Source organism: Sander lucioperca, chromosome 19, assembly GCF_008315115.2.
Source record: "Sander lucioperca isolate FBNREF2018 chromosome 19, SLUC_FBN_1.2, whole genome shotgun sequence".
NCBI lineage: Eukaryota > Metazoa > Chordata > Actinopteri > Perciformes > Percidae > Sander > Sander lucioperca.
The window spans coordinates 13,970,424-13,998,217 of record NC_050191.1 but is presented as its reverse complement, the minus strand read 5'-3'; the positions used below and the strand labels follow the sequence as shown (position 1 = coordinate 13,998,217).

At 42.1% G+C, this 27,794-nt stretch overlaps 2 protein-coding genes and 1 pseudogene across 4 annotated transcripts in view; 2 read left to right on the top strand and 1 right to left on the bottom strand.

Moving 5' to 3' along the window:
- The window catches only part of LOC116063107 (WD repeat-containing protein 88-like), an 83,129-nt gene that overhangs the window by 12,580 nt on the left and 42,755 nt on the right, over positions 1-27,794 (bottom strand). The window contains exons 11-12 of the mRNA XM_035995186.1: positions 17,134-17,202; positions 16,947-17,045 (exon numbers count right to left, since the gene is read on the bottom strand). Coding sequence (XP_035851079.1) covers positions 16,947-17,045; positions 17,134-17,202 — 168 coding nt within the window. The remainder of the gene's footprint in view (positions 1-16,946; positions 17,046-17,133; positions 17,203-27,794) is intronic.
- The window catches only part of LOC116063105 (nuclear factor 7, brain-like), a 61,661-nt gene that overhangs the window by 1,833 nt on the left and 32,034 nt on the right, over positions 1-27,794 (top strand). Inside the window, exons 2-4 of one of the 3 annotated variants that reach the window (XR_004895858.1) lie at positions 307-2,011; positions 2,812-2,824; positions 6,419-6,432. Coding sequence is in view for 1 of the 3 variants with exons in the window: in XM_035995187.1 (XP_035851080.1) it covers positions 530-1,957 (1,428 nt within the window). In the remaining 2 variants the exon portion in view is untranslated. Of the gene's footprint in view, positions 1-306; positions 2,012-2,811; positions 2,827-5,772; positions 5,783-6,418; positions 6,433-19,289 lie in introns of those variants that run through there. The other 2 variants (XR_004895857.1, XM_035995187.1) reach the window with 2 other exon arrangements.
- Positions 17,814-19,395, top strand: LOC116063102 (annotated as a pseudogene).

The window sequence follows — 27,794 nt, the reverse complement described above, 5'->3', positions numbered from 1 at the left end:
TGTGTGTTTGTGTGTGTGTGTGTGTGTGTGTGTGTTTCTGTGTATGTATCTATGTAAGTTTGTGTGTGTTTGTGTGTGTATCTGTGCATGTGTGCGTGTGTGTGTGTGTGTGTGTGTGTGTCCTGTAATCTAAGATTTTATACACAGCTGCTATGATTTACTGTAAAGAGCTGTATATAAACACAATATTGTATAAACAGATCTTAGTCTCATGTACCATCAATAATGATAGTTTAACACTGTTTTATTTCTAGATATTGATCAGATTATCATCTTAAACTGAACTACACCTTTCACTTCCTGCAGCTACATCAACTGATGTTGAACAATCCTGCTGTTAATAATTCACCTGGTGACAGGTGAGTGATAAGGACAGTAGATTTTGACATTGCTGAACGGAGCTGAGACACCATTACAGGGTGTGAGATCTCTGCTGGAAAACACACGACGGGAAGATCTGAAGCAGTCAAGAGAAGGGACAGTAACTCGGTGAGTCTTGTTTTTGAGAGACATTTAGATACAAAGACAGATGGCTGAGAAAACTGCTCTTGTTGAAAGTTTCCTGAACTGCCATGTGTGTTCAGAGACTTTCAGAGATCCTGTGTCTCTGAGCTGCAACCACAGCTTCTGTTCAAGCTGCCTGCACACATTCTGGGAACAAGCTAACAACAAAAACTGTCCCATTTGTAAAAGAAAATCCTCAAAAGATAATCCTTGGGTGAACTTTCCACTGAAGGAACTTGCTGACAACTTTGCTGGGAGACAGAAATCTGGATCATCTGAGACAGAAAAAGGAGAGAAGAAGGTGGAGGTGGTGTGTAGTAAACACCAAGAAGAGCCTAAATTGTTCTGTAAGGATGAAGATAGAGTTGTGTGTCCTGTCTGTGAGTTTTCTCTCCACCACGGTCACACGGTGGTTCCCATAGAACAAGCAGTCAGAGATCTGAAGGAGCAGCTGAAATCTGACTTACAGTCTCTGCAGGACAAGAGAGACAAACACAGACGAGTGGAGAAAACATACGATGAAATAACTCAACACTCCAAGAAGCAGCTGCTGTCTACAGAGAGTCAGATCAGAGCCAAGTTCAACAAGCTGCACCAGTTCCTGAAAGAGGAAGAGGAGTCCAGACTGGCAGCTCTGAGGGAGGAAGAGCAGCAGAGGGGGAAGACTGTCAGCAGAGAGATGAAGAGGATTCAGGAGCAGATCTCCTCTCTGTCAGACAGCATCTCTGCTGTGGAAGCAGACCTGCAGAAAGACAGCGTGCCGTTCCTCAGCAGTTATAAAGCCTCTCAGAGCAGAGCCAGAGTCCAGTGCTCGCTGTCAGATCCACAGCTGATCTCAGGAGCACTGACAGATGTGGCCAAACATCTGGGCAACCTGTCCTTCAGAGTCTGGGAGAAGATGAAGGACATGGTCCACTTCAGTCCCATCATTCTGGACCCAAACACTGCACACCCCCGTCTCAGTCTGTCTGATGATCTGACCAGTGTGAGACAGGGAGACACAAAGCAGAAGCTTCCAGACAATCCAGAAAGACACAGCAGGTATCCAGAAGTTCTGGGCTCTGAGGGTTTCAGCTCAGGGAAACACAGCTGGGAGGTGGAGGTGGGAGATTATCCTGACTGGATTGTGGGTTTAGCCAATGAGTCAGCTGACAGGAAGGGAGAAAGCTATGCGTCACCAAAATATGGAATCTGGTGTTTATTACATGACAGTGGCAAATACATTGATGGATCTGGTAAGAGTGTCACAGTGAAGAAGAGTCTCCAGAGGATCAGAGTCCAGCTGGACTATGAGGGGGGGGAGGTGTCCTTCTACAACTCTGAAGACAAGACTCACATCTACACTCACAGAGACACTTTCACTGAGAAACTCTTCCCTTATTTCAGTATCGGAGAGGCTGGTGATGCTAAAACTGCAGAAATCAAAATCTGTCCAGCTGAGATTTCTCTGTGAGGTTCAGATGGGCTGATGATGATGTCATTTATACATATGTTTATTTGGTTTATTGTCTATTTTGTTGAACGATCTGGAATATTGTAGTTGCTGTGTGTGTGTGTGTGTGTGTGTGTGTGTGTGTGTGTGTGTGTGTGTGTGTGTGTGTGTTTCTGTGTTGTCGTTTTTGGGTGGTGATGATGGAGGGGGGGGGAGTGTTCATTATGTGTTTCTGATTTATTTTGATATTGTTTACCTAATAAACTGTCAGCATTCCCAGAATGCATCACTCTTAAAGTGAGTGATCCTAAATGTTTGGGAGGGGGCCCAGAGGAGACTCTTAAATGACAGAAAGGGGAGAGAGTGGAGAGAACATTTGAAATGTGCATTTACTTCCTTTATTTGAACTTGTCTCTCAATCCTCATATGTTGTATTTTACTGGCTTTAATAGGATTTATTTTGATCAACAACAGTTTGGTTTTGACTTAGTATTGTTATGTATTTGTAGCTCTGATTAGCATAACTGTTGTTGCTCCTATTAGTAATATCACTGTTATGTGTGTTCTCTCTTTTACAGCTAACTTCTCTTTTGTAAAATAAGAAACATGAAGACGAGATAAAGAGTCTGATGGATGTTTGAAAGTGTTTCAATAAAAAGAGAATTAGAATTTTATAAAATTATGCAGACTTTTGTTTTTTTGTTTTCAATCTGGACCCTATTTTCCTATGTTTGTGTGTCTGAGTGTCTGATGGAACAACAATCTCTGAAACTGCTCCAGTATTAAGAACCAACTGTAATGTAACCCTACAGGACTAATGTTCACCGTCAGTCAGCGTCCACTAAAGGTTCTGTTGTTGCTGCTGACAGACTCAGATTATTATTCTAAGTGTCTGACAACATTATGGGATGGATCCCTACAGAGATAGACCTTTTAGTTAAAGAGTAAGATCCTTTTAGTTTAACATGAAACAGCCCCGAAATCACCATCACCAAACTCCACCAGACTCCACGTAAATAATCAGGACTTTTAGCGTGTATAGAGCCAGCATATTTCCACCAGACTCCATGTAAATAATCAGTACTTTTAGCGTGTATAGAGCCAGCATATTTCCACCAGACTCCATGTAAATAATCAGGACTTTTAGCGTGTATAGAGACAGCATATTTCCACCAGACTCCATGTAAATAATCAGGACTTTTAGTGTGTATAGAGCCAGCATATTTCCACCAGACTCCATGTAAATAATCAGTACTTTTAGCGTGTATAGAGACAGCATATTTCCACCAGACTCCATGTAAATAATCAGTACTTTTAGCGTGTATAGAGCCAGCATATTTCCACCAGACTCCATGTAAATAATCAGTACTTTTAGCGTGTATAGAGACAGCATATTTCCACCAGACTCCATGTAAATAATCAGGACTTTTAGCGCAGTGTTTCCCACACATAGACTAATTTGTGGCGGTGCGCCATACAATCAAAACCAGCCGCCACATATTGCGTTTTGTTATCGCGTTACGCTATTTAAAACACGCAGCGTATTCGTTCAGCTGCATTTCCTTTCCCTGCTCTCCTCCATCACTCACGCGTCTCTCTCACACACACACACACACACACACACACACACACACACACACACACACACACACACACACACATTAATCACTATCACACATTAAAAAGTGCTATAAAAATATTTTATATTCTGAATACAATGTTGTCAGTGTGTTAATGTTGAGTCCCGACCCGACTCTTAGCAAACAAGTGATTGTGCCTCCTTTAGAAAGTTAACTAGTCGCAAGTTTGCGGTAAAATGCAGTTGGGTTGTCGAGGTCAAAACACTATATGTAGCAGCTGTGAATCAAATAAACTTATTATAAACAATATGCCATTTTTTACTCTGACACTGAATGTTTGCTGCTTCAATCCAGATGAGTATTGAAAAGTGTTTTTCATGACTGAAAAAGGCCCGTGTTGAGGATGAGGACCAGCCTGAACCGGAGGTATCAGTCTGAAACAGAGCTCAACAGTCCCACCAGTGGATTAGTTATGGTATTAATCTGTTTACAATATTTTTAGGCTTCAACCAGTGAAAGACAGACTCAGGGAGAGAAGTAGGAGAGGAGGACAGCATCCAACAGCGTGTCCTCCTCAGTTTTTGATACTTGAGTGTTACGAAAATAAGTATTTCTGTCGACTTTGAATGAAGTGTGTTTTACAATGCTAAAATGACTGTTTATTTACAGGGAGTCTGGTGGGTTTAGCGAACACAGTTTGTGAGTGTTTCTATGTTTAAAGGATCTTACTCTTTCTAAGTGGCATCTCTTTTACAGTTAACTTCCCTTTTGTAAAATAAGAAACATGAAGATGTGATAAAGAGTCTGATGGATTTTTGAAAGTGTTTCACTAAAAAGAGAATTAGAATAATAATAATAGTTATAATAACTTTCTGAGAATGTATTTATATATATGAATACATTCAGGTTTATAAATGTTGTTAGGGCCGTCCTCCATTAAAGACATGTTAAGTTTTGGGTGTGACTGTTGATGGTAATTGTTGATTTTGTTTAGATTTGCATAAATGTAATTATATAAGTGATTATTGGTGGTTTGTTTTTATTGATGAGGATAAATGTTCTACTGTCAGTTTAATGTTCATTTAAGAAAAAGATTCAATGTTTGATGATAATAAAGAGACGTGGTTTACTTTATAGGCTGCTTACCTGTTAATACACACACACACACACACACACACACACACACACACACACACACACACACACACACACACACACACACACACACACACACACACACACACACACACACACACACACAGATACACACACACACACACACACACACACACACACACACACAATTTGGAACAACTCTTGGATGCAGTGGAGAATGAATTAAAAAAGATGAAGAGCTGGTTTGATGCAAATAAACTAAAACTGAACTTCAGTAAAACTAAATTTATAATTTTTGTCAATCGTGCAACAAATTTACACAAAAAACTTATGATAAATGACATTGAAATAGGAAAAGTAAAAGAACTTAAATTTCTGGGAGTAATAATCATGTAAAATGTTGGAAGCCACATATACATTATATTAAGGCCAAAATATCCAAATCAATTGCTATACTGTATAAACCCAAATACCTATTAAATCAAGGCTCATTGTACACGTTGTACTGTTCCTTCATACTGCAGTACATTACTTACTGTTTGGAAGTGTGGGGAAACACTTACAGAACTAACACTGAACCTATATTCATCCTTCAAAAGAGAGCCTTAAGAATTATAAATAAAACCACTTATAGAGCACCAACTCATCCACTTTTCATCAAACTAAAAGCTCTAAAATTCAGAGATATTGTTGACTTTAAAACTGCACAAATGATGTACAAAGTAAATAATCAACAGCTATGGAACAGTATCCAAGGGTTGTTTCAGATGAGAGAGAGCAAACATCACTTAAGAGGAACTTTTGTATTTTACAGGAAACTTATAAGAACAAATGTTAAATATCACCGGGGACGTGCACAGGTACGGGCTCTTGTTGCTGATTGGCTCAGCTGCCCCTCTGGAGAAAGAGCCTAAATACACTTTTCTTTTCTTTCTGTTGTGGCTGCATCAGTACGATAAGCCCAGCATTATTAACATTAAATCAAATTAAATCGTCATATCATTCAATCTTGTGATAATTTATTTTTCCCATCAGCGATGCCCTCTGCCCCCAGTCACGTGACTTTGTTTATATTCTTACTGATTCTTACACACGGAGCACCGCATATGAAAGAGAGAGACAGCCCTACTGCCTTCACAGAGTTCTGGAAGTTAGGGAGATTATGACAAATGTTCTTGTTAATAGTAAAAATAAAATCCACCTGATCTTCGAATAATGTGCAGGTATGTAGCAGCAGCAAGCTAGCATAGCTACATTACTGTATGTCCATTACATTAGTGTGGCTCTGTAAAAAAGAGAGAAGCTCAGGGATGTGTTTGACCTCTTGAATCATGCTAGATTATACAATGTTTACAGTCAATATGTTAGGTGAATTTTTAACAAGCAGATGTAACGTTAGTGAAAGCTGACAGAAGTCACCTTAACTTATTTTGTCATGAGATCATAAATTAATGTCCCAATTGGTTAATGTAATACACTTTGTATTTTTGTAAATAAATGTATATCCTAGTTGTTTTGTATGCTTGTGGAAGAGAGAGAAAGATCTTAAGAGCCAAAAGAACTGAAACGTTGCAGAGCTGGATTCAAACTGTCAGCAGACCAGCTGCAGGTTTGATGATGTCAATCAACCATCCTCCATTATTCATTTCATGTGAAGTAGGCCTGTTTTATCAAAAGCATTTTCTTTAAGTTGGAGCAGGCTGATAACTCATTAAAAACAAATGTTTCATTCAAGAATAAATGCACGGTGTATTGTATCTGTGCTGTGGATAGCATTGTGAATTAGTTATTATTTTATGTATGGGGCTAACCCCAATAGCTCCAGTTCACAGAGCATTTGAGAAACTGGGGATTAAGAAAAATATTTTTTAATAGCTGTAGTCATGTTTTAATTGTTCTTTATATATATAGATATGTTAGGGCTGTCAAACGATTATTTTTTCTAAATCGCGATTAATCGCATGTTTTATCATATAAATAAAATTCTATTATTTTTCATTTCATCACAGTTTTTAAGCACATATTAACAATGAAAGCAATTCCTACCAGTGTATCTTGATTGGGAATCAAATTAATGCAAAGAAAGTTACTTTATGAAGTTGACTTTAAGATTTGTATTTGTTTATTATTTATTTACTGTAAACAAAGAAAAATATGTGTGAATCTGTCATTATTGCACAATTCCTCCAAGTACCTAACTAAAAAACTAAAAATCCCTATCCTTACCAGAGTCAATATAGTGTTTAGTAACTCCTAAATAATGTTGATTCCTCACTGACGTCCAGTGATCACCGGTTAATGAGACAGAGTTTGCACTTTGCAGCTGTTCAGTGTGGCTGCTTTCTCCGTGTCATACAGGCTGCGTGGTGAAACTACTGTCCCCCTCGACAGCAAAGTATAAAACAGGTCAGAACATGCCAACAGTAGTACGTCTTTAAGACCCGAGTCTTCTACGTTGCTGACAGGTCTGCAGTTAGTTGCCACCCATTTCGCAAGAGCTGTAGTAATATTTTTGGATTTGGTTTCATCAACAGGTAAGAGAGTAGCACTCTCCAAAATAGTGCTTTGCCTGAGCCCACTAGCATCAACCTGAGTCACGTTAATTAGCTCGTAGGTGGTAGCTCAAGCTTGACGTGCTTCTGTGATATTTTAATTTGGTTTACACAATGTGCATATTGCTTTCGACTTGTCTAATGAGCTGTCCAGGAGTTTTGGAAAATAAAAAGCGCCATTCAGAATTGTGTTGCTGCTGTCTTTCTCCATCAGCCTGCAGCAGCAGGATGTGTTATGAGGAAGTATGGCAGCTTGATGATAAGTAACGGTGCTGCAAAGGGTCAAAATAGTAGCCTGTTAGGCCCTAGTGAAGCCGAGTGAAGTGTAAAATAAATTAATAAATGGCGGCATGCGATTAAAAAAAATGAACGCGTTATGCTCGGCCCTTAATTGCATCGCGATTAACGTGTTAATGCTGACAGCCCTAGTTGCTATCTAACCTGCCTGAGTCAATGTAAAAACAATTACCCCAAACAAAATCACTCGACAGGTTCACTTCACTAACCCTGAATTATCACCTTTATATGTTTAATCTCTTCATGGTTCCTAACATAACATACAGTAAGACAGCTATGGAGAGGAGCACTGAGTGGGAGGATCTGAGCCAAATGACATGCAGCTGGGTCGTTCTGTGTCAGATCAGACTAAATCCAGGAAAACTGTTGCTGCACCCTCTTAGATTTTACTCAAAGTTTATTCTACCCTTAATGTCAGTCTTTTCACACTTTTTTCCAAATTTAGTGCATGCCGTACAAACTTGTAATGGTTCAGTCATATTGACATGTTTGTCTTCCACCCTTCAAAGTTTGGGTTGCCTATGAATATTTAATAATAATACTAATATAATAATAATACTTTCCATTATATTAATGTCCAAATATTCCTTCCCAGATAATGTGATTTTCAGGCTGCAGAACTGACGTAATTTCAAGGGCTGAAAATATGAAGACATAGGATATGAACAGAAATATTTTACAGGCCTTGGTTTTGGGACACATTCTTTTTTTTAGTTTTTTTTGGCATTTTTAGGCCTTTATTTTCAGTGTTGGGAGTAACGCGTTACAAAAGTAACGCAATTACAGTAATGTATTCCTTTTTGCTGTAACGCAGTAATATAACGCATTACTAATTAAATTTCGGTAATATTATACTCGTTACAATCTCAGTAACGCGAGTTACAACGCATTTTAACGCAACATTTAGTGGTGCATTGGTTTTTTTAAGAATTCACCAACACCGCGACACATTTCTTCACAGGAAAAAAAAAAAGCCGTATTATTTTCCTGTCGCTGTATTCGATGGTTGAGATGACTGCAGAGACAGATACATTTGCGAGATGGATATTATTTTCAGGAGTTATTACGCTGCGTTGAAGTGAGCTGTCCTGTTTCTGTTCCCGTGGTCAGAACCAGAACCAGAGACGGTACGGACAGCATGTATGTCCCAACAGGTGACGGTACGGACAGCATGTATGTCCCAACAGGTGACGGTACGTCAGCGGCTGACAGATATAAACATGTCGGGAATTAATGTTGAGGCTTGCTACACGTAAATATCATTGCATTTTTATCAGCCATGGAGAGTAACTATGCCTGTAGTGGAATGGCTTCGAATGACGACCAAAAACGCTTGTCTTTTACTGTGACCATTTACTGTTCAATATGTTGCAGTTTTACAAACAATTAGTGACCAACCTGAGCCTGACGGACATGTTGCATCTCAGTAAGCTAGCAAGAGTAGCTACACAACAGACAACTTCCGTGTAGCTTACTTCAAAATTCAATTCAATTCAATTTCAATTCAATTTTATTTATAGTATCAAATCATAACAAGAGTTATCTCGAGACACTTTACAGATAGAGTAGGTCTAGACCAAACTCTGTAGTTTACGAAGCCCCAACTATTACAGTGGTTGCCTCAAGAGCAAGCATTAGCAGTAGCTATTGCGACAGTGGCGAGGAAAAACTCCCTTTTTTGTTAGGAAGAAACCTCGGACAGACCCAGACTCTTGGTAGGCGGTGTCTGACGGCACCAGTTGGGGGAGTGGTGAATGGTGGCAATAATAGTCATAATAAAGATAGTGAAACAGTGATCACAATGGTAGTCGTAGTAGTTCATGTCATAGTAGGGTAAAGCAGGGCGTTACGGGGTGTAGTGTGGCACAGCAGCCTGGGTGGACGCGGTTGGACGCGGCAGGACGCAGTCGGACACTGCGGGGAATCGCAGAACGTAGAGTGTTTTTAAAACCAAAGATACATTTTTACGTGTAAGTAAGTATTAGCCTCACGCTAATTTATCAAGACTAGGCCTACCGGCTAAACTAACGCTAGCTTCATGGCAACCTCTACACCTGGCGAGTCCCCACTCCCCCTCAGGATTTCCTCGTTGTTTAATAATACAAACAAAGAAATTGCTGACCTCAGGGAAGATGTTCGTCGGCTTTCCGAGGACTTAAAAACCAAAGATGCTTTGTTAACCGCCTGCTTGGACGTGGCTCATAATCAGTCGCTCCGGATCTCATCTCTCTCGGCGGCCTTCCAGGATACCGCGCCATGGGACCCAGCTGCCTGCCCACGCCCATCGTCCTGCTCGACACCGGTTATCAAGCCACCCTGGACTGAGGTGGTTTGCGGCCGAAAGAGAGCCTCGGGTAGGGCTCCATCGCCTCCTGCCCTCAGCCTCTCCAACCGCTTCAATGCCTTGTCGGAGTCGGAGCCGGTAGCGGCCAATGCGGCTCACCGGGCTCGCCCCGCTTCAAAGCAGACTGACCAGCCGTCGTCACGGAAGACGATTGCTACCGCGCGGCGAAAGCTTCTGAGGGATGCGGTAGTCAGACGGTCCGGTGGCCTACACTGCATGGATCGGCCAAATGACAACGTTCCTCAAAAACAATCCCCACAACCGAACGGTAAGCAATCTTCCTCTTCTTTTCCCTGCCCATCTGAAACCAACACTGACTGTTTTGCTCCCGTCACCGGCTATCCACACCCCCCCACTCCTCGTCCGCTCTTCCCCCTAACCACAGTAATTATTGGGGACTCCATCACTAGAGACCTACGGTTTCATAATGCTGTCACACACTGTTTTCCCGGAGCCAAAGTTGCAGACATCCTGGCTAAAGTTATGGACCTGATACCCTCATTTCCGACCTCTATCAAACGCATCGTGGTCCATTGTGGACATAACGACATGTCCACTCGGATTCAGGCGTGTGAGCGCACAAGGCGAGACTTTACCACTCTCATTGAGGCTTTAAAAAGCACTGGGAAGTCGGTTTTTATTTCGGGCCCACTTCCATCTCTAGGTCGCGGATCATGCCTCTTTAGCAGACTACTCTCCCTTAACACCTGGCTCCAGCTCACATGCAGCATTCACAAGATAGGTTTTATTGACAACTTCAATCTGTTTTGGGAACGTGGCTCCCTGTTCAGCAGGGATGGGATTCATCCCAATACACGCGGAAGCCAGATGCTACGTGGAAATTTGCACCACACCCTGCATACCCAGACCTCTGATTGACTGTTTACATCCCGCAAACACTCTCACAAGCACACCTACCAGACACACTCTCCCAAAGTCAATAATCAGAGATACAGCGCTACACGCCCCTTTGTGCTCCCTTCAGAGCAATCACCCATTCATAATCCCATAACCACCGTGTCTGTCCCCCGACTGAGACCGTTTAAACAAAACACTAACAAAAGAGGTGCTATACTAAACAACCTAATTGGAATTAAAACAACCACTGCAACAATAGAACAGAATAGGAAAATCAAATGTGGACTATTAAATATTAGATCTCTGTCATCGAAAGCATTATTGGTAAACGAATTGATATCAGATAACCACATTGATTTATTCTGCCTCACCGAAACCTGGCTGGGCCATGACGAATATGTTAGTTTAAACGAAGCCACTCCTCCCAGTCATAATAATACCCAAATTCCACGAGGCTCAGGCCGAGGAGGGGGAGTTGCAGCCATATTTGACTCGAGCCTGTTAATTAATCCTAAACCTAAACTAAATTATAATTCGTTTGAAAGCCTTGTTCTTAATCTTCAACACCCAACATGGAAAATAGTACAGCCAATTATATTCGTTGTTGTTTACCGAGCACCAGGTCCATATTCTGAGTTTTTATCTGAATTCTCAGAGTTTTTATCATGCGTGGTCCTTCAATCAGACAAAGTACTTATTGTAGGTGATTTTAATATCCATGTGGACGTTGACAGCAATAGCCTTAGTACTGCTTTCAATTCACTGCTAGATTCAATTGGTTTCAGTCAGAGGGTGCATGAGGCCACGCACTGTTTTAACCACACCCTTGACCTTGTGCTAGAATATGGCATCAAAATTGACGATTTAATAGTATTTCCGCAGAATCCTTTATTATCAGACCATTCTTTAATAACTTTCGAATTCCTACTACCAGACTATACGAAATTAAATAAAAGTTTCTACACTAGATGCTTATCTGACAGTGCTATAGCTAAATTTAAGGAAGATATTCCAACAGCACTTAACTCAATGTCATGCCTTAATATAACAGAGGACCGTTATGTTAACTTTAGTCCCTCCCAACTTGATAACTTTGTAGACGCTGCTACGGCCTGCCTACGGACTACTTTAGACTCTGTTGCTCCTCTCAAAAAGAAGATGATGAAGGAAAGGAAACTAGCACCTTGGTATAACTCCCAAACTCGCAAATTAAAACAAATCTCACGAAAACTTGAAAGTAAATGGCGTTCCACCAAACTGGAAGAATCTCGTGTGGATTGGCAAGATAGTCTAAAAAATTATAGGAGGGCCCTCAGAAATGCCAGATCAGACTACTACTCAATACTAATAGAAGAAAATAAGAACAACCCAAAGTTTCTTTTCAGCACTGTAGCCAGGCTGACAAAAAGTCATAGCTCTGTTGAGCCATCTATTCCTATAGCTCTGAGCAGTGATGACTTCATGACCTTTTTTAATGATAAAATTATAACAATTAGAGAAAAAATTCATCACCTTCTGCCCACAGCTTCTAACGGCTCACCATTGGGCGCAGGAGGGCTAGAGAGAACGATAAGACCTGATACTTATTTAGACGGCTTTTATCCTTTAGACCTCCAACAATTAATGTTAAGGGTCTCTTCAGCTAAGCCAACTACCTGTCTCTTAGACCCCATCCCAACGAGGCTACTTAAAGAAGCACTACCCGTGGTCAATACCACATTACTAGATACAATCACTATGTCCTTATTAACGGGTCACGTACCGCAGTCTTTTAAAGTAGCTGTGATAAAACCTATTCTGAAAAAACCCACCCTCGACCCTGAGGTCTTAGCCAACTATAGACCTATATCTAACCTTCCCTTTCTCTCCAAAATCCTTGAGAAGGTAGTTGCTAATCAATTGTGTGACTTTCTGCATAGAAATAGTCTATTTGAAGACTTTCAGTCAGGATTTAGAATGCATCATAGCACAGAGACGGCACTGGTGAAAATCACTAACGACCTTCTAATTGCTGCTGACAAAGGACTTGTCTCCATACTTGTCTTATTAGATCTTAGTGCTGCATTCGACACTATTGACCATACCATCCTCTTACAGAGACTGGAACATTTAGTTGGCATTAAAGGAATCGCACTAAGCTGGTTTAAGTCCTATTTTACTGAGCGATCCCAATTTGTTAATATTAACGATAAACCATCCAAATACGCTAAAGTTAGCCTTGGCGTTCCTCAAGGCTCAGTGCTTTGACCAATTCTATTCTCTTTATATATGCTTCCTCTAGGGAATATTATTAGGAAACACTCAATTAACTTTCACTGTTACGCAGACGACACCCAATTATATCTGTCAATTAAGCCCGACGAAAGCGGTCAGTTAGCTAAACTTCAAACGTGCATTAAAGATATAAAATCCTGGATGACCCACAATTTTCTGATGTTAAACTCAAACAAAACGGAAGTTATTGTGCTGGGACCCAAGCACCACCGAACTTCATTATCTAAATATATAGCTACCCTAGATGGTATTGCCCTGGCCTCCAGCACTACTGTCAGAAATCTAGGAATCATTTTTGACCAGGATCTATCCTTTAACGCCCACTTAAAACAAACCTCAAGAACAGCCTTTTTCCATCTTCGTAACATTGCCAAAATCAGGAACATCCTCTCGCAAAACGATGCAGAAAAACTAGTCCATGCATTCGTTACTTCCCGGCTGGACTACTGTAATTCTTTACTGTCAGCACACAAATATGAAATAAAAGCACTTCCTGTGACGGTTCGCAGTAAAACTAAATTACTGTTAAATAAGGTTGTGTAGGCTACCTTTTCACAAATCAGCTGTAAATCAAGTACTGTAAATAATGTTAATAGTGAGTTTTAATCACACTATAATTGAACATTTCCTTTAGAGTGTTTTAACCTAAACAACGTGAATTTCTTATTCAAGTGCTATAAACAAACATTTTACAACAATGCCGTACTTTTAATTGAGTATTTTCATTTTCTCCTACTTGCCTATTATACGTTTTACTTATCTATTTTGTATAGCTTTAGTTACTTTGCATATTTATATTAATTATACAAAATATGAATAATCTATGATGTATTAAAGTGGATAAAGACGAGACTTTATTGATCCGGTGGTGAAATTCACAAGCTAGCTGCCAAATCAAACTTCCCCTGTTATTTTGGTGAAAGTAACTCAAAAGTAATGCAAAAGTAGTGTAACGCATTACAATTCAGAGACAGTAATATTGTAATATAACGTATTACTCTCAAATGACAGTAACTAGTAATCTATAATGTATTACATTTTGGAAGTAACTTGCCCAACACTGTTTATTGTCACAGAACAGATGAAGACATGAAAGGGGAGAGAGAGGGGCGATGACATGCAGCAAAGGGCCGCAGATCAGAGTCGAACCCACGGCCACTGCATCGAGGAGTATACCTCTACGTATGTGCCCCTGCTCTACCAACTGAGCTAACCCGGCCACTTGGGACACATTGTTGATATAGACAAGATTTGAACAGAATCTGAGACAAGTGCAACAACAACCTGTAATTCCATTTTAACCCAGAAGACTCTGACAGTGCCCAGGCACCTGCCTGATAAATAGCCTATATTAATTGAAAAAAATGTTTTATTTCATTGCCAAGACATATACATGTATCTACTGGAATAGAGCAGTGTAAATATTACATAAGGCCATCCTCAACCATACAGTAGGCTACTTGTATGACACGATTTCTGTTCAGCAATCAACGATTGTTGTTATGCGCTGGGCTAACGTTTGCAGGTTTTAGTTTGCGGGTAGTTAACGTTACAGTTACTGTGATGTAACTTTGGCTATGTTCACTGCATATTCCACAAATGAATGTGCCATAATGGACATGCAATACTAACATTACATTATCACACCAAGTACTCTCAGTCACTCGTTCATTGAAATCAACAACCGCCCGGCGATATTACGAATCCCACTATGGCCACGCCAAGACCCGCCCTTAAATAGTATTTATTGGCCAGGTGTCCATGCTTACGCAAGGTAACGTAACCCGATTTGTTCAGGTCCTATCCCCTGACCAATCGGCTATCATAACCTTAAGTACTCGAGGTCAAATGCCTAACCCCAACCAATCAAGCTGCTTCGTAGGGCGGGTCTTGTCGTGGCCATAGTGGGATTCACAAATTTGCCTCCCGGCATGTCACACATGCACAAGAGAGCAGGTTTCATTTTAGGTTCTCCAACATTTTATTTCTCCATTTAATAAACAAACTATTCAGTCAAATAGGTATTTGTTGTGAAAGAAATACAGTTACAATTTCAAGGATTTTCAAGCATTTTATCCCAAATTTAAGCACTTTTCAAACCTTGAAAACACAACATCAAAATTCAAGCATTTTTGAGGATTTCAAGCACCCGTACCAACCCTGCCCCCCCCCTCCCCCCTCTCCCCTTTCATTTCTTCAGCTGTCCTTTGGAAATAAAGGCCTAACAATGCCCAAAAAATTATCTTTAAAAAAAAACGTTGCAAAAAAACACCAGAAAAGCGACAAAAATATTGTTTTTAAAAACTCAAAAAATGCATCAAAATTAGCGTCCAACAGGTGCCAAAAACGTTGGAAAAACCCTGACTAAAACGGAGTGAAAAAAATTAAACAGGTGAAATCTTGCCTAGGCTGCTGCTGCATGGCTGACCTCTGACCTCCGGGACAGGAAGTCACATCAACGGCGGCGGCTGCGGTCGGTACCTGGAGGGCGATTTGAGTCGACAGAAGACGCAGCGAGTCAGCAGCTCGGAGGTCTGCAGCCTGGACACTGGGAAGGACTTTCTACACTCCTCACACTGGAAACACACAACAAGACACTGGGAAGGCCTTTCTACACTCCTTTCCTTCTTTCTGTCTTTAATTCTGTCTTTCTGTCTCTCTGTGTCTCCTCCCATTGTAGAAAGAGTAAAGGATCCAACCAGTTGTGTGTTTAATGGTCTGATCATCTCAGCTGGACTTGTAGGCTGTTATATTGTTGGCTAGTTTACTTTAGAATCAAACATCAGATTTTATAAACTACGGGCCCTATGTACACCGACGCATGTATCATTCCTATTTTGCACCCGATGCACAGCGGACTTTTCCCTCCACAGACGCACGTCGGTAAATTAGGGAATGTATTTGCACTCCAGGGGGCGGTTCAGTGAAAAGAGGAGGCGTGTTCAGCTGCAAACGTTCCCTGGTGCTATTTTGCAGTTTCAGAAAAACATTCCGCCACTGACCAGGAAAAACCTAGTCTATAGTCAGTGGTACTAGTCTAAAGTCAGTGGCGTGTTATTCAGATGCTATTTTAGGGGCGCATGCTTGGCCATAATGTAGCGTGTGCACAACGCGCATACACGGACGCAGCAGTTCCCATTTTTGCAAACCATACATAATTACAAAGAAAAATATTACTGAAAATGCGCTTCAGGTGTTTGGATAGGTCAGGAGGCACTTTACAGTACAGTCCTCAAAACGTTGCAGCATTCTTTGTGGCTTGTTGTGTTTTACACAACATTTCCATGAATCATGGATGTGTTGATGACATAAATGAGGAAATGTTAGAGGACTTAAGGAGACATGATGTTGAAATACGGCGGGATTGGACACTCCGGCGGGATCTGGTCCGGCAGTGGCATAATGTGCGATGTGCTCCTGGTGGAGCGGGTGGATGGAGATGGAGTGGGGGGAGGAGGAAGGGGCACAACAGGAGCAGGTGGTGCGTTTTGGAGGCCCAAGCTCCATGGCTGCAGCAACATCGCCACCCGGTCAAGACGGGCATTTATTACTTTGCCGCATCCCGGACAGCTCCCGCTGGCGTGCGCAAGGCAAATTCACCGTCATAATAGCAATCCGCCATGGAACAAGCGCACCTGCTCTTAAAGGGAATGTGAGCTGACGCTCTGATTGGTTTATTGCATGTTACGCCCAAACCACACCTAGCTACTTCAGACAAACCCATTTTGGATTTGTGTCGGGTGCAAGACTCATTTATCCCGCTGTTATAATAGCAACAGCGCCCGAGATCCGCCCACAAAGCTACTTGCGTTTCACGTTTGATACTTGCGTTTCAGATCATTAAAATAGGGCCCTACATGTGTTTAGGGAAATGCAAACAACCCAGAGAGTTTTTGTTCTCCTATCCCAGAATGCATCTGTGGTGCAGCCAGACAATGCAAGACTACATTTCGACAGCAGAACAACAAATGATGTCTTGTGTTTTTCACCTTGAGGATGTGGATTCCTGTTCCTTCTGTCCTCCTCTTCTCCAGGACTTGTGGGATTTCCTCCATGTTCTGGATGTTCCATAACCTCACCGTCCTGTCCTACAGAGACACAGGACACTCAGCGGCTCATGTTATAATGCTTCCACATCAGCTGAGTTCAGTGTGAGAGACTAGAGAGGATTTATACCTTGGAGGCAGAGACCACCAACTTCCTGTCAGCACTGATTGACACATCTGTCACCCAATCACTGTGGCCCTGTGGCACAGGAAGAGAAAAAGCATTAAAGATGCCTTTTATTTCAGCAGAGAGAGAGAGAGAGAGTGTGTGTGTGTGTGTGTGTGTGTGTGTGTGTGTGTGTGTGTGTGTGTGTGTGTGGTTGTCTCACCCTCAGGATGAGAGTCTGGCAGAGGGACGACATATCCCAGAGTGAGAGGAGCCAGACACCAGCAGGCTGGCTGTGGAAACACGACAGGAAGATTTTTGTGTGTGAGTCAGCCTGTTGAAATGTTCAGACCTCTGTAGACTATAACTCTACAGTCCTCTCCTTGTTTGTGGCATTTAGTTAATTATTCTTTATTATGTGTATCAAAACATAAGCTTTGTCACAGGCTGCATATTCTACATTTTAGTTTTGAAACAATGTTTGAAATGTGTTCTTAATCGAGAAGAAAACATTCAGCTCTGAATGACTTCCTCCATCTGATGGTGACTAAATGACATGATAGCATTTCCTGCTGACAGAGGGGAGTGAAAATGAAAGTAGATTTGAACATTGCTGAACGGAGCTGAGACGCCATTACAGGGTGTGAGATCTCTGCTGGAAAACACACGACGGGAAGATCTGAAGCAGTCAAGAGAAAGGACAGTAACTCGGTGAGTCTTGTTTTTGAGAGACATTTAGATACAAAGACAGATGGCTGAGAAAACTGCTCTTGTTGAAAGTTACCTGAACTGCCATGTGTGTTCAGAGACTTTCAGAGATCCTGTGTCTCTGAGCTGCAACCACAGCTTCTGTTCAAGCTGCCTGCACACATTCTGGGAACAAGCTAAAAATAAAAACTGTCCCATATGTAAAACAAAGTCCTTAACGGATGAACCAGCAGTGAACTTTACACTGAAGGAACTGGCTGACAACTTTGCTGGGAGACAGAAATCTGGATCATCTGAGACAGAAAAAGAAAAGGAGAAAGAGGAGGTGGTGTGTGATGAACATCCAGAAGTCCCTTATTGGTTCTGTAAGGATGAAGATAGAGTTGTGTGTCCTGTCTGTGAGTTTCCTCTTCACCACGGTCACACGGTGGTTCCTGTAGAACAAGCAGTCAGAGATCTGAAGGAGCAGCTGAAATCTGACTTACAGTCTCTGTAGGACAAGAGGGACAAACACAGACGAGTGGAGAAAACATACGATGAAATAACTCAACACTCCAAGAAGCAGCTGCTGTCTACAGAGAGTCAGATCAGAGCCGAGTTCAACAAGCTGCACCAGTTCCTGAAAGAGGAAGAGGAGTCCAGACTGGCAGCTCTGAGGGAGGAAGAGCAGCAGAGGGGGAAGACTGTCAGCAGAGAGATGAAGAGGATTCAGGAGCAGATCTCCTCTCTGTCAGACAGCATCTCTGCTGTGGAAGCAGACCTGCAGAAAGACAGCGTGCCGTTCCTCAGCAGTTATAAAGCCTCTCAGAGCAGAGCCAGAGTCCAGTGCTCACTGTCAGATCCACAGCTGCTCTCAGGAGCACTGACAGATGTGGCCAAACATCTGGGCAACCTGTCCTTCAGAGTCTGGGAGAAGATGAAGGACAAGGTCCACTTCTGTGCCGTCATTCTGGACCCAAACACTGCACACCCCCATCTCTGTCTGTCTGATGATCTGACCAGTGTGAGACGTGGAGACACAAAGCAGAAGCTTCCAGACAATCCAGAGAGACACAGCAGGTATCCCTCTGTTCTGGGCTCTGAGGGTTTCAGCTCAGGGAAACACAGCTGGGAGGTGGAGGTGGGAGATCATCCTGGCTGGAATGTGGGTTTAGCCAAAGAGTCAGCTGACAGGAAGGGAAAAAGATATGCTTCACCAAAATATGGAATCTGGCGTTTGAAGTATCGCAGTGGAAAATACACTGATGGATCTGGTAAGACCCTCACAGTGAAGAAGAGTCTCCAGAGGATCAGAGTCCAGCTGGACTATGAGGGGGGGGAGGTGTCCTTCTACAACTCTGAAGACATGACTCACATCTACACTCACAGAGACACTTTCACTGAGAAACTCTTCCCTTGGTTCAGTATCTGCAAGGCTGGTGATGCTAAAACTGCAGAAATCAAAATCTGTCCAGCTGAGATTTCTCTGCGAGGTTCAGAGAACTCAGAGAAGGTGGAGAGAGGAGAGAAGGTGGAGAGAGGAGAGAGCTCAAAGTCGTTTATTAGTCGTTTTATGTGGTAGTGTTTTTTTTTTTGGGCTGATACAGAATCCAGTTAGTTCTTTTTGAAGAAAATGTAGAGATCAGGTTAGAAGAAGAATTAAGATTTGATGACATGATGGAAACCATTCCTTGGTTGTTGTTTGATACACAAAATATTTCCAAAGCCCAGAATGAGAAACTACAGCTGAGCTGCTTTTGGTGTAAATGTGCTGCAAGAACTGGGATGTTAATTAAAAATGTTTGTTTTTTAATTTCCAAGGATGAGTAAAAAGCTTAAATGTTATGATCAGACCCAAACAGGATCTGCAGGGTTTAGTTGTTGTTGTTTTGATCCAGAATGAAAATCTGCAGAATGTAGCCGACTGGTTTTCAGCTTTGGGTGGAGATGTGTTAACATTCTGAGTTTAATTTAGATTTGACACATAAGAAGCTGGGTCCAGACTAGTCTAATGATAGCCAGACAGATTATTTTAAGAGGATGGAGGAATGAAGGGCTGCCGTCTATCCAGGAGTGGGCTTGTGAGATGATAGGGTGGGGGTGTTTGAAAAGATGTCATTTAAAGTGTTTGCCAGATTGGATGTTTCTACTAGAAAATGGAGAAAGTAGCTGAACTTTCTGGAGGCTCCTAAGAAGCTTTGTGCTGGGGAGAGACGGGTATGATGGGCTGATGATGATGTCATTTATACATATGTTTATTTGGTTTATTGTCTATTTCAGTGGTTCTCAACCGGTGGGGCCCGCCCCCCTGGGGGGGCGCAGACACTCTCCTGGGGGGGCGCGAGTAGGCTACAGGATGGGAGGAAAAAAAAAATCTGCACGTCGCGGCGACGCGCTGTTCGGTCGTGGCTGGGTAGCGTTGCATTTCCTCCCCGACTCATTTCCTGGTTCTCCTTCTCCATAAACAACATGAAATCAAGGAGAGGGTTAACTTTTCCTGCTTCAGATTTCACACTGTGGTCAGAAAGAACAGAGACACTTTGTTTCTCTCACTATGACTCTAGAGTCGGTACTCGCTCTAAAGCTAAACGCCGTCACTCTCTCACTTCTCCCTCTACCACCCACACACACACACACACACACACACACACACACACACACACACACACACGCCCTCTCACGCACACACCAGTGCACAAGTATAAACATCAGGCCACTTTTGTAGGCTACGGAGAAAGCTCTGCGTGGAGCCTCCGCACTGTAAAACAAATCATCCTCCTGGCGACTTTTTTGTCAAAAGCGACTAGCGACAAATCTAGCAACTTTTACTGGTGTTATTGGAGACTTTTGTGGTGTTTGGAGACTCGAAAGCACGTATCACTCTGCAGTTATGTGCTCAACGAGCAGCAAGTGCTGCCGTGAGCCCCTCCCCCGTCCAAAAGCTCTCACAGGCGGTCAGCCTCTCAGTAGCCTCGCGCAGCAGTCCCAGCCTGCAGAGAGGAGACACACACCACTCCACGTCCAGGCTGCACACACGCACACATCGTTACATCATAGCCTCAACTTATTGAAAACACAATTAATCCACATCCAAATTATTTCTAAACCAAACAAAATGGAGAGATTTCTAGTGAGGACCAACAAGGTAACCAACGCACCACCAGCTGCAAAAAAGCTTCGAAGGTACGATGAAGCATACCTGGCTCAGGTCTCACATTAACATCAGCTACCTGCAAGCTTCTGTAAAAAATAGAGATGATATGCCTACTATTAGGCCTAGTAATAATAACAATAATAAAGCATAAATTCATATCAGAGGTCTGGTGCCAATTCCCAATTATAGCAATAGCCTAGTAATGATAATAGGCCTACTGATGATAATAATGATAATAATAATAATAATAATAATAATAATAATAATAATAATAATGCCTACAAGCTCACATTAGAAGTCTGGTGCTAGTGCCAATTATAACAATAGCCTAGTAATGATAATAGGCCTATCCGCTACTGATAATAATAATAATAATAATAATAATAATAATAATAATAATAATAATAGTGTGGGCCTAAAAATAATATCCTAGCCTAGGGCTATCTATCTATCTATGCAAGGTGGTGTAGTGGGGGTGGTGCCAGGCGGGGCAACTGTAATGAACCAGCTTTGGGGGGGCCCAGCTTGCAAAAGGTTGAGAACCCCTGGTCTATTTTGTTGAATGATCTGGGATATTGTAGTTGCTGTGTGTCTGTGTTTGTCTGTCTGTGTGTGTGTGTGTGTGTGTGTGTGTGTGTGTGTGTGTATGTGTGTGTGTGTCTCGGTGGTGATGATGGAAGGGGGGGGGGGTGTTCATGGTGTTTCTGATTTGTTATTTTGATATTGTTTACCTAATAAACTGTCAGCATTCCCAGAATGCATCACTCTTAAAGTGAATGATCCTAAATGTTTGGGAGGGGGCCCAGAGGAGACTCTTAAATGACAGAAAGGGGAGAGAACATTTGAAATGTGCATTTACTTCCTTTATTTGAACTTGTCTCTCCATCCTCATATGTTGTATTTTACTGGCTTTAATAGGATTTATTTTGATCAACAACAGTTTGGTTTTGACTTAGTATTGTTATGTATTTGTAGCTCTGATTAACATAACTGTTGTTGCTCCTATTAGTAATATCGGTGTAGACATGTTCAATTTTGGGTATGACTGTTGATGGTAATTGTTGATTTTGTTTAGATTTGCATAATTGTATAAGTGATTATTGGTGGTTTGTTTTAATTGATGAGGATAAATGTTCTGTCAGTTTAATGTTCATTTAAGAAAAAGATTCAATGTTTGATGATAATAAAGAGACGTGGTTTACTTTATAGGCTGCTTACCTGTTCTCACACACGCACACACACTACCAACAGTGGACTATTAGGCTACACTGACCAAGTGTGGACTTCTACTTCTGGTCATTAAAAAATTACAAAAATAGAAAAGCTTTTAAGGTCTTTTTTTATAATATTACTGAAAATGGGATATATTTTTTAATGTTATTTTTTACGAAATTGCCAAAAGGGGACTTGCATCCCTGAGTGATGTCTGCATATTTGTCAGGTGCTGCGTCGGAAGTAGACAAATCTTGGACTCAAATGCAGTTTAAGAGATTTATTGCAGACAGGAAAAACACTTACTTGGAGTACTATCCACAAGGCAAGACAATTCACGACAGGAAACACAACACAAACAGCACGCAACAACAAAACAATGATCCGACAAGAGACAAAGACAGCACAGGGACTAAATACACCAGGTAATGAACACTAACAACGGACAGGTGATACAAACAGGTGGAACACATCAGGGCGGGGCAGAACAATCAAACAGGCGGGAAAACAGAAAAACAGGAAGTAAACTAGACAAGACAAGGGAGAACAAACAGATATCAAAATAAAACAGGAAACACAAAGTCACAACCGTGACAGAACCCCCCTCTTAAAGGACGGCTCCCAGACGGCCCAAAAACAAAAAATGTTCACCAATGTCCACAAAGGAGCAAAGAGCCCAGAAAGGGCGAACAAAAACGGGAGCGGGACTTGGGGCCCGGGGCCGCAGGCAGCGGCAAAGGCAGAACCCCTCCGGTGGCCGAACCAGATGGCGAAGACCCTCAGGATGCCAAGCAGGACTGCGAAGACGCACAGGCGGCCGGCGGTGAAAGCGGAACCCCTCCGGAGGCTGCGCAGGACAGCGAAGGTGAAGACCCTCTGGAGGCAGAGCAGGACGGCGAAGGTGGAATACCTCTGGATGCCAGCAGTGGAGGTGATACCCCTCGGGTGGCCGGCGGCAAAAACGGGACCCCTCTGGAGGCCGGCGGCGAAGGCGAGACCCTTCTGGAGGCCGGCGGCGAAGGCGAGACCCCTCTGGAGGCCGGCGGCGGAGGCGAGACCCCTCTGGAGGCCGGCGGCGGAGGCGAGACCCCTCTGGAGGCCGGCGGCGGAGGAGATACCCTTCTGGCGGTCGTCGGTGAGGGCGGGACCCCTCTGGAGGCCGGCGGCGAAGGCGAATCCCTTCTGAAGACCTAGCAGATGACGGGTCAGCTGGGCTGAAGACAGGCGACGAGTCAACTGGGCTGGAGACAGGCGACGAGTCAACTGGGCTGGAGACAGGCGACGAGTCAGCTGGGCTGGAGACAGGCGACGAGTCAGCTGGGCTGGAGACAGGCGGCCAGGCAACGGGAACAGGGGTAACCTGGGTTGCCGACAGGACACGATGGGCAGGAGTAGCTCTGACCGCCGACAAAACACGGGGAGCTGGAGCCTCTAGAACACCGGGGAACAACACAGTCTTTGAGGTGCCACATGGCACAGTCTCTGAGACGCCACACAACACAGTCTCTGAGGCGCTGTGGAACGGCATAGACTCCAGGATACTGGCCAGCACAGAAACACTGGGAAGCTCAGGAACACAGGAAAGCTCGGGAACACAGGAAAGCTCGGGAACACAGGAAAGCTCGGGAACACAGGAAAGCTCGGGAACACAGGTCAGCTCAAGCTCAGATACACAGGTCAGCTCAGGCTCAGATACACTGGTCAGCTCAGGCTCAGATACACTGGTCAGCTCAGGCTCAGATACACTGGTCAGCTCAGAAACACAGGTCAGCTCAGAAACACAGGTCAGCTCAGGCTCAGAAACACAGGTCTGCTGAGGCTCAGGACAAAAAACAGGCATGGAGACGGGGAAGCGAAACTCCTGTGCTGTGGCCTGCCAACGCACCTCCATAAGGTGCCTAGCGAAGGCGGGGTCCTCCTCATGCAGGTAGCGGAAAAACTCAATCAAAAGTTCTCCATCAGAGTCCAGCGGGTGAAAAACTGGCTTGAATACTGCTGGGTCCATATCTGGTCGGATCATTCTGACAGGTGCTGCGTCGTAAGTAGATGAAACTTGGACCCAAATGCAGTTTAAGAGATTTATTGCAAACAGGAAAAACACTTACTTGGAGTACTATCCACAAGGCAAGGCAATTCACGACAGGAAACACAACACAAACAGCACACAACAACAAAACAATGATCCGACAAGAGACAAAGACAGCACAGGGACTAAATACACCAGGTAATGAACACTAACAACGGACAGGTGATACAAACAGGTGGAACACATCAGGGCGGGGCAGAACAATCAAACAGGCGGGAAAACAGAAAACAGGAAGTAATCTAGACAAGACAAGGGAGAACAAACAGATATCAAAATAAAACAGGAAACACAAAGTCACAACCGTGACAATATTAAAAAGGGGACCTACATATACTGAAGTGAAACAGTCTGTACTCATTCTTTCAATGATTGGTTGTTTACAGCAAATACTTAGTTTATTTCAAAGATTGATGATTCATCTTCATTCAAACATTTCTCTTTTATACAAATATGAAGAAGTAATCATGCCACTTAAATAGAGAATAAATAAAGTTTTACCTGCAAAGCAGAAGTAACTTGACTGCATGCACTTATATCAAGGACTGAAGTATTAGCAACAACATTGATTTCATCAGATTTATTTATATATAATATACTGTTAAAGTTACATTTTAAATATTAGCATATATTTTAAGTTTATTTTTACTTTTTCTTTAGTTATTGAGAAATGAATGCAACATGTGTAGTGTGCCTTCCACTTCTGAATCATTAGACAAATGTCACTTCATCTCGTCTGTTAACCAATAAAAATAAACTTTATGTGACTAATATTGCAGCTATCAGAAAAAAAAGTTTAAGTATTTTTTCCCCATGACACAATTTATTATACGTGCATTTCTTAGCATTCATTCTTGTGAACAATGCAGGATTATCTCAACTAATGACTCTCTGCTAAAGTATTGATCTTCCTCTGCAGAGACAGAGCAGAAACATTTACAAAACGAGAAAAACATAAAACGTTAACTAAATCTTATCTATCAAACTTGTCATATTACTACTGACACTGATAATGTCTTTTACTGAACTAATGTATGGACCCATGAAGGAGTGTGAGTGTAAATGCATACTAGTCAACAGGGGACTTCAGTCATGTGTTGGGGACAATTGGGCAACTTTTTGACACTTGGGTATTAAAGTGATGGGAAGCCCTGAGGGGGGGCTGCAGTGGTCGGGGGAGTCAGGGGGGGTCAGGGTGCGTGGCCACATGTTCCCAAAAGGAAAAACCCTAGCCCTAAATAATTACAATTGAAAAAATAATACTTGCCATAAAAATATTGACACAAATGTCAAGTATGTTGCATAAAATGGGTGTGGCTACAACACTGGCTTGGTTCCAGCCCCCAGGATCTTTGCCTTGAGCATAGAGGTTTCCTGATGGTCTACGATGCCCACGCTCTACACACTGAATCTATGGTTCGTGTCGACCGGTTGGTGCAAGTTTTAAGCATTTAGCACCATTTTTGGAAGAAATATGGCTGTTTGAACAAGGGACATTTGGGAACATTTCCTATTCATTTTACCTTATAAAATTTTCCCATTCATTTGTAATTGCATTTGTCCCGCCTCCCACGCTAGCATGCTAGGTGCTAGCAACGCCAAACCAAGATGGCCCCGCCCCATTTTGGCCCGGGAACAACATACTAAAATTTCAGCGCGCTCAGAAACAAATTTTCTCCGTTCAAAACAATATTCAAACATGGTGTTGGATGTAACAATCCTAAGACCATGTTTTGGGGGAATTTTGAACAGAACTTTTTTTTTTTTCTAAATGGTTTGGAGCAAAAATCATCTTGAATTTTTGTAGAGGGGCTCGCCCCCCACCAGTGTGCAAACTTTGGGGTCTCTGGGGCCTTTCCTTTATCAATTTTTCTTTTTTTGATGTTATGGGAAATGGAAAAAAATTCCCAAATGTTATATATATATAAATGTTATATGTGAAGAGAAACAATTATTAGCATTGAAAAATGGCTTTTTGACCATTGGGTCTTATATTTTGGGACACTTGGGAACACTTTTTCTATTTGGGAAGGACATTTGGGAAGAACCAATCCCCCTATTAAACACAGGCCAAATGTCCCATTTTTAATTAAGGGAATGACAGTGTTAGAAGTAAAAAATTTATTATGAAATGTATGTTCCCATACGTCCAGACCCTTTCTGGGGGAGCCAGTAGGGGCCCTTCCCATGGTTCCAAGTCCACCAAAATGTTATCAGGTATTCTCCAGAACACCATCTTCAATATTGAACAGGTTCCAGGTCATTATTTCACTGTTAAATGTGTAAAACTGTTACCAATTTGTCCAGTTAAGATATCTGAGGTTACACAGTTGTGAAAATGTGAAAAACACTTCCTTTACTATAGTAAAACTGCACACTTACTGTTAATGGAGGTGTAAGCAAAGGAAACACTACAGACATTAGTATTTATAGATAATATAGGTTCATGGCAAGAGAAATCTATTACGTACCTTTAGTTTGTAACATTTCCAGTAATTACGTAAATTACTTCAGACAAAATAAAAATGCATATATATTTACTGCAGGTAAGCAAACTGAGGATTTTCATTCATTCTTGTTTACCTCAAAACTTGTATAAAATAAAAAAGAAAAGAAAATAATTTCACTCTTTTCTTATAGAAAATATTGATTAATGTGAAGTCACTTAAATTATTTAAACTGTAAAGATGAAAAGTTAGTATTTTCTGTATTGGTGTTTGATGCTAGTGTTACTCTGTGTGTTATGAGTTTCAGTGTGTGTGTCTCAGTGTGTGTTATCTCAGTGTGTGTCTCAGTGTGTGTGTGTGTGTGTGTGTGTGTGTGTGTATGTATCTATGTAAGTTTGTGTGTGTGTGTGTGTGTGTCCTGTAATCTCTGATTTTATACACAGCTGCTATGATTTGCTGTAAAGAGCTGTATATAAACACAATATTGTATAAACAGATCTTAGTCTCGTGTACCATCAATAATAATAGTTTAACACTGTGTTTTATTTCTAGATCCTTGATCAGATTATCATCTTAAACTGAACTACACCTTTCACTTCCTGTAGATACATCAACTAATGTTGAATGATCCTGCTGTTAATAATTCACCTGGTGACAGGTGAGTGATGAGGACAGTAGACTTTGACATTGCTGAACAGAGCTGAGACTCCATTACAGGGTGTGAGATCTCTGCTGGAAAACACACGACGGGAAGATCTGAAGCAGTCAAGAGAAGGGACAGTAACTCGGTGAGTCTTGTTTTTGAGAGACATTCAGATACAAAGACAGATGGCTGAGAAAACTGATCTTGTTGAAAGTTACCATTAAGGTTTGTCTGTCTGTGCGTGTGCGTTTGTTTTTTGTTTCTGTATGTGTGTGTGTGTGTGTTTCTGTGCGTGTGTTTCGGGGTATGTGTGTGTGTGTGTGTGTGTGTGTGTGTGTGTCACTGTGTGTGTTTCTGTGTGTGTGGTGATGAAGAAGGAAGGGGTGGACGTTTTCAAGTTGTGAGATGTTTTGGGTTAGGGGTTAGGGTTAGGGGGTTAGGAAAAACTCTCCAAAGGAA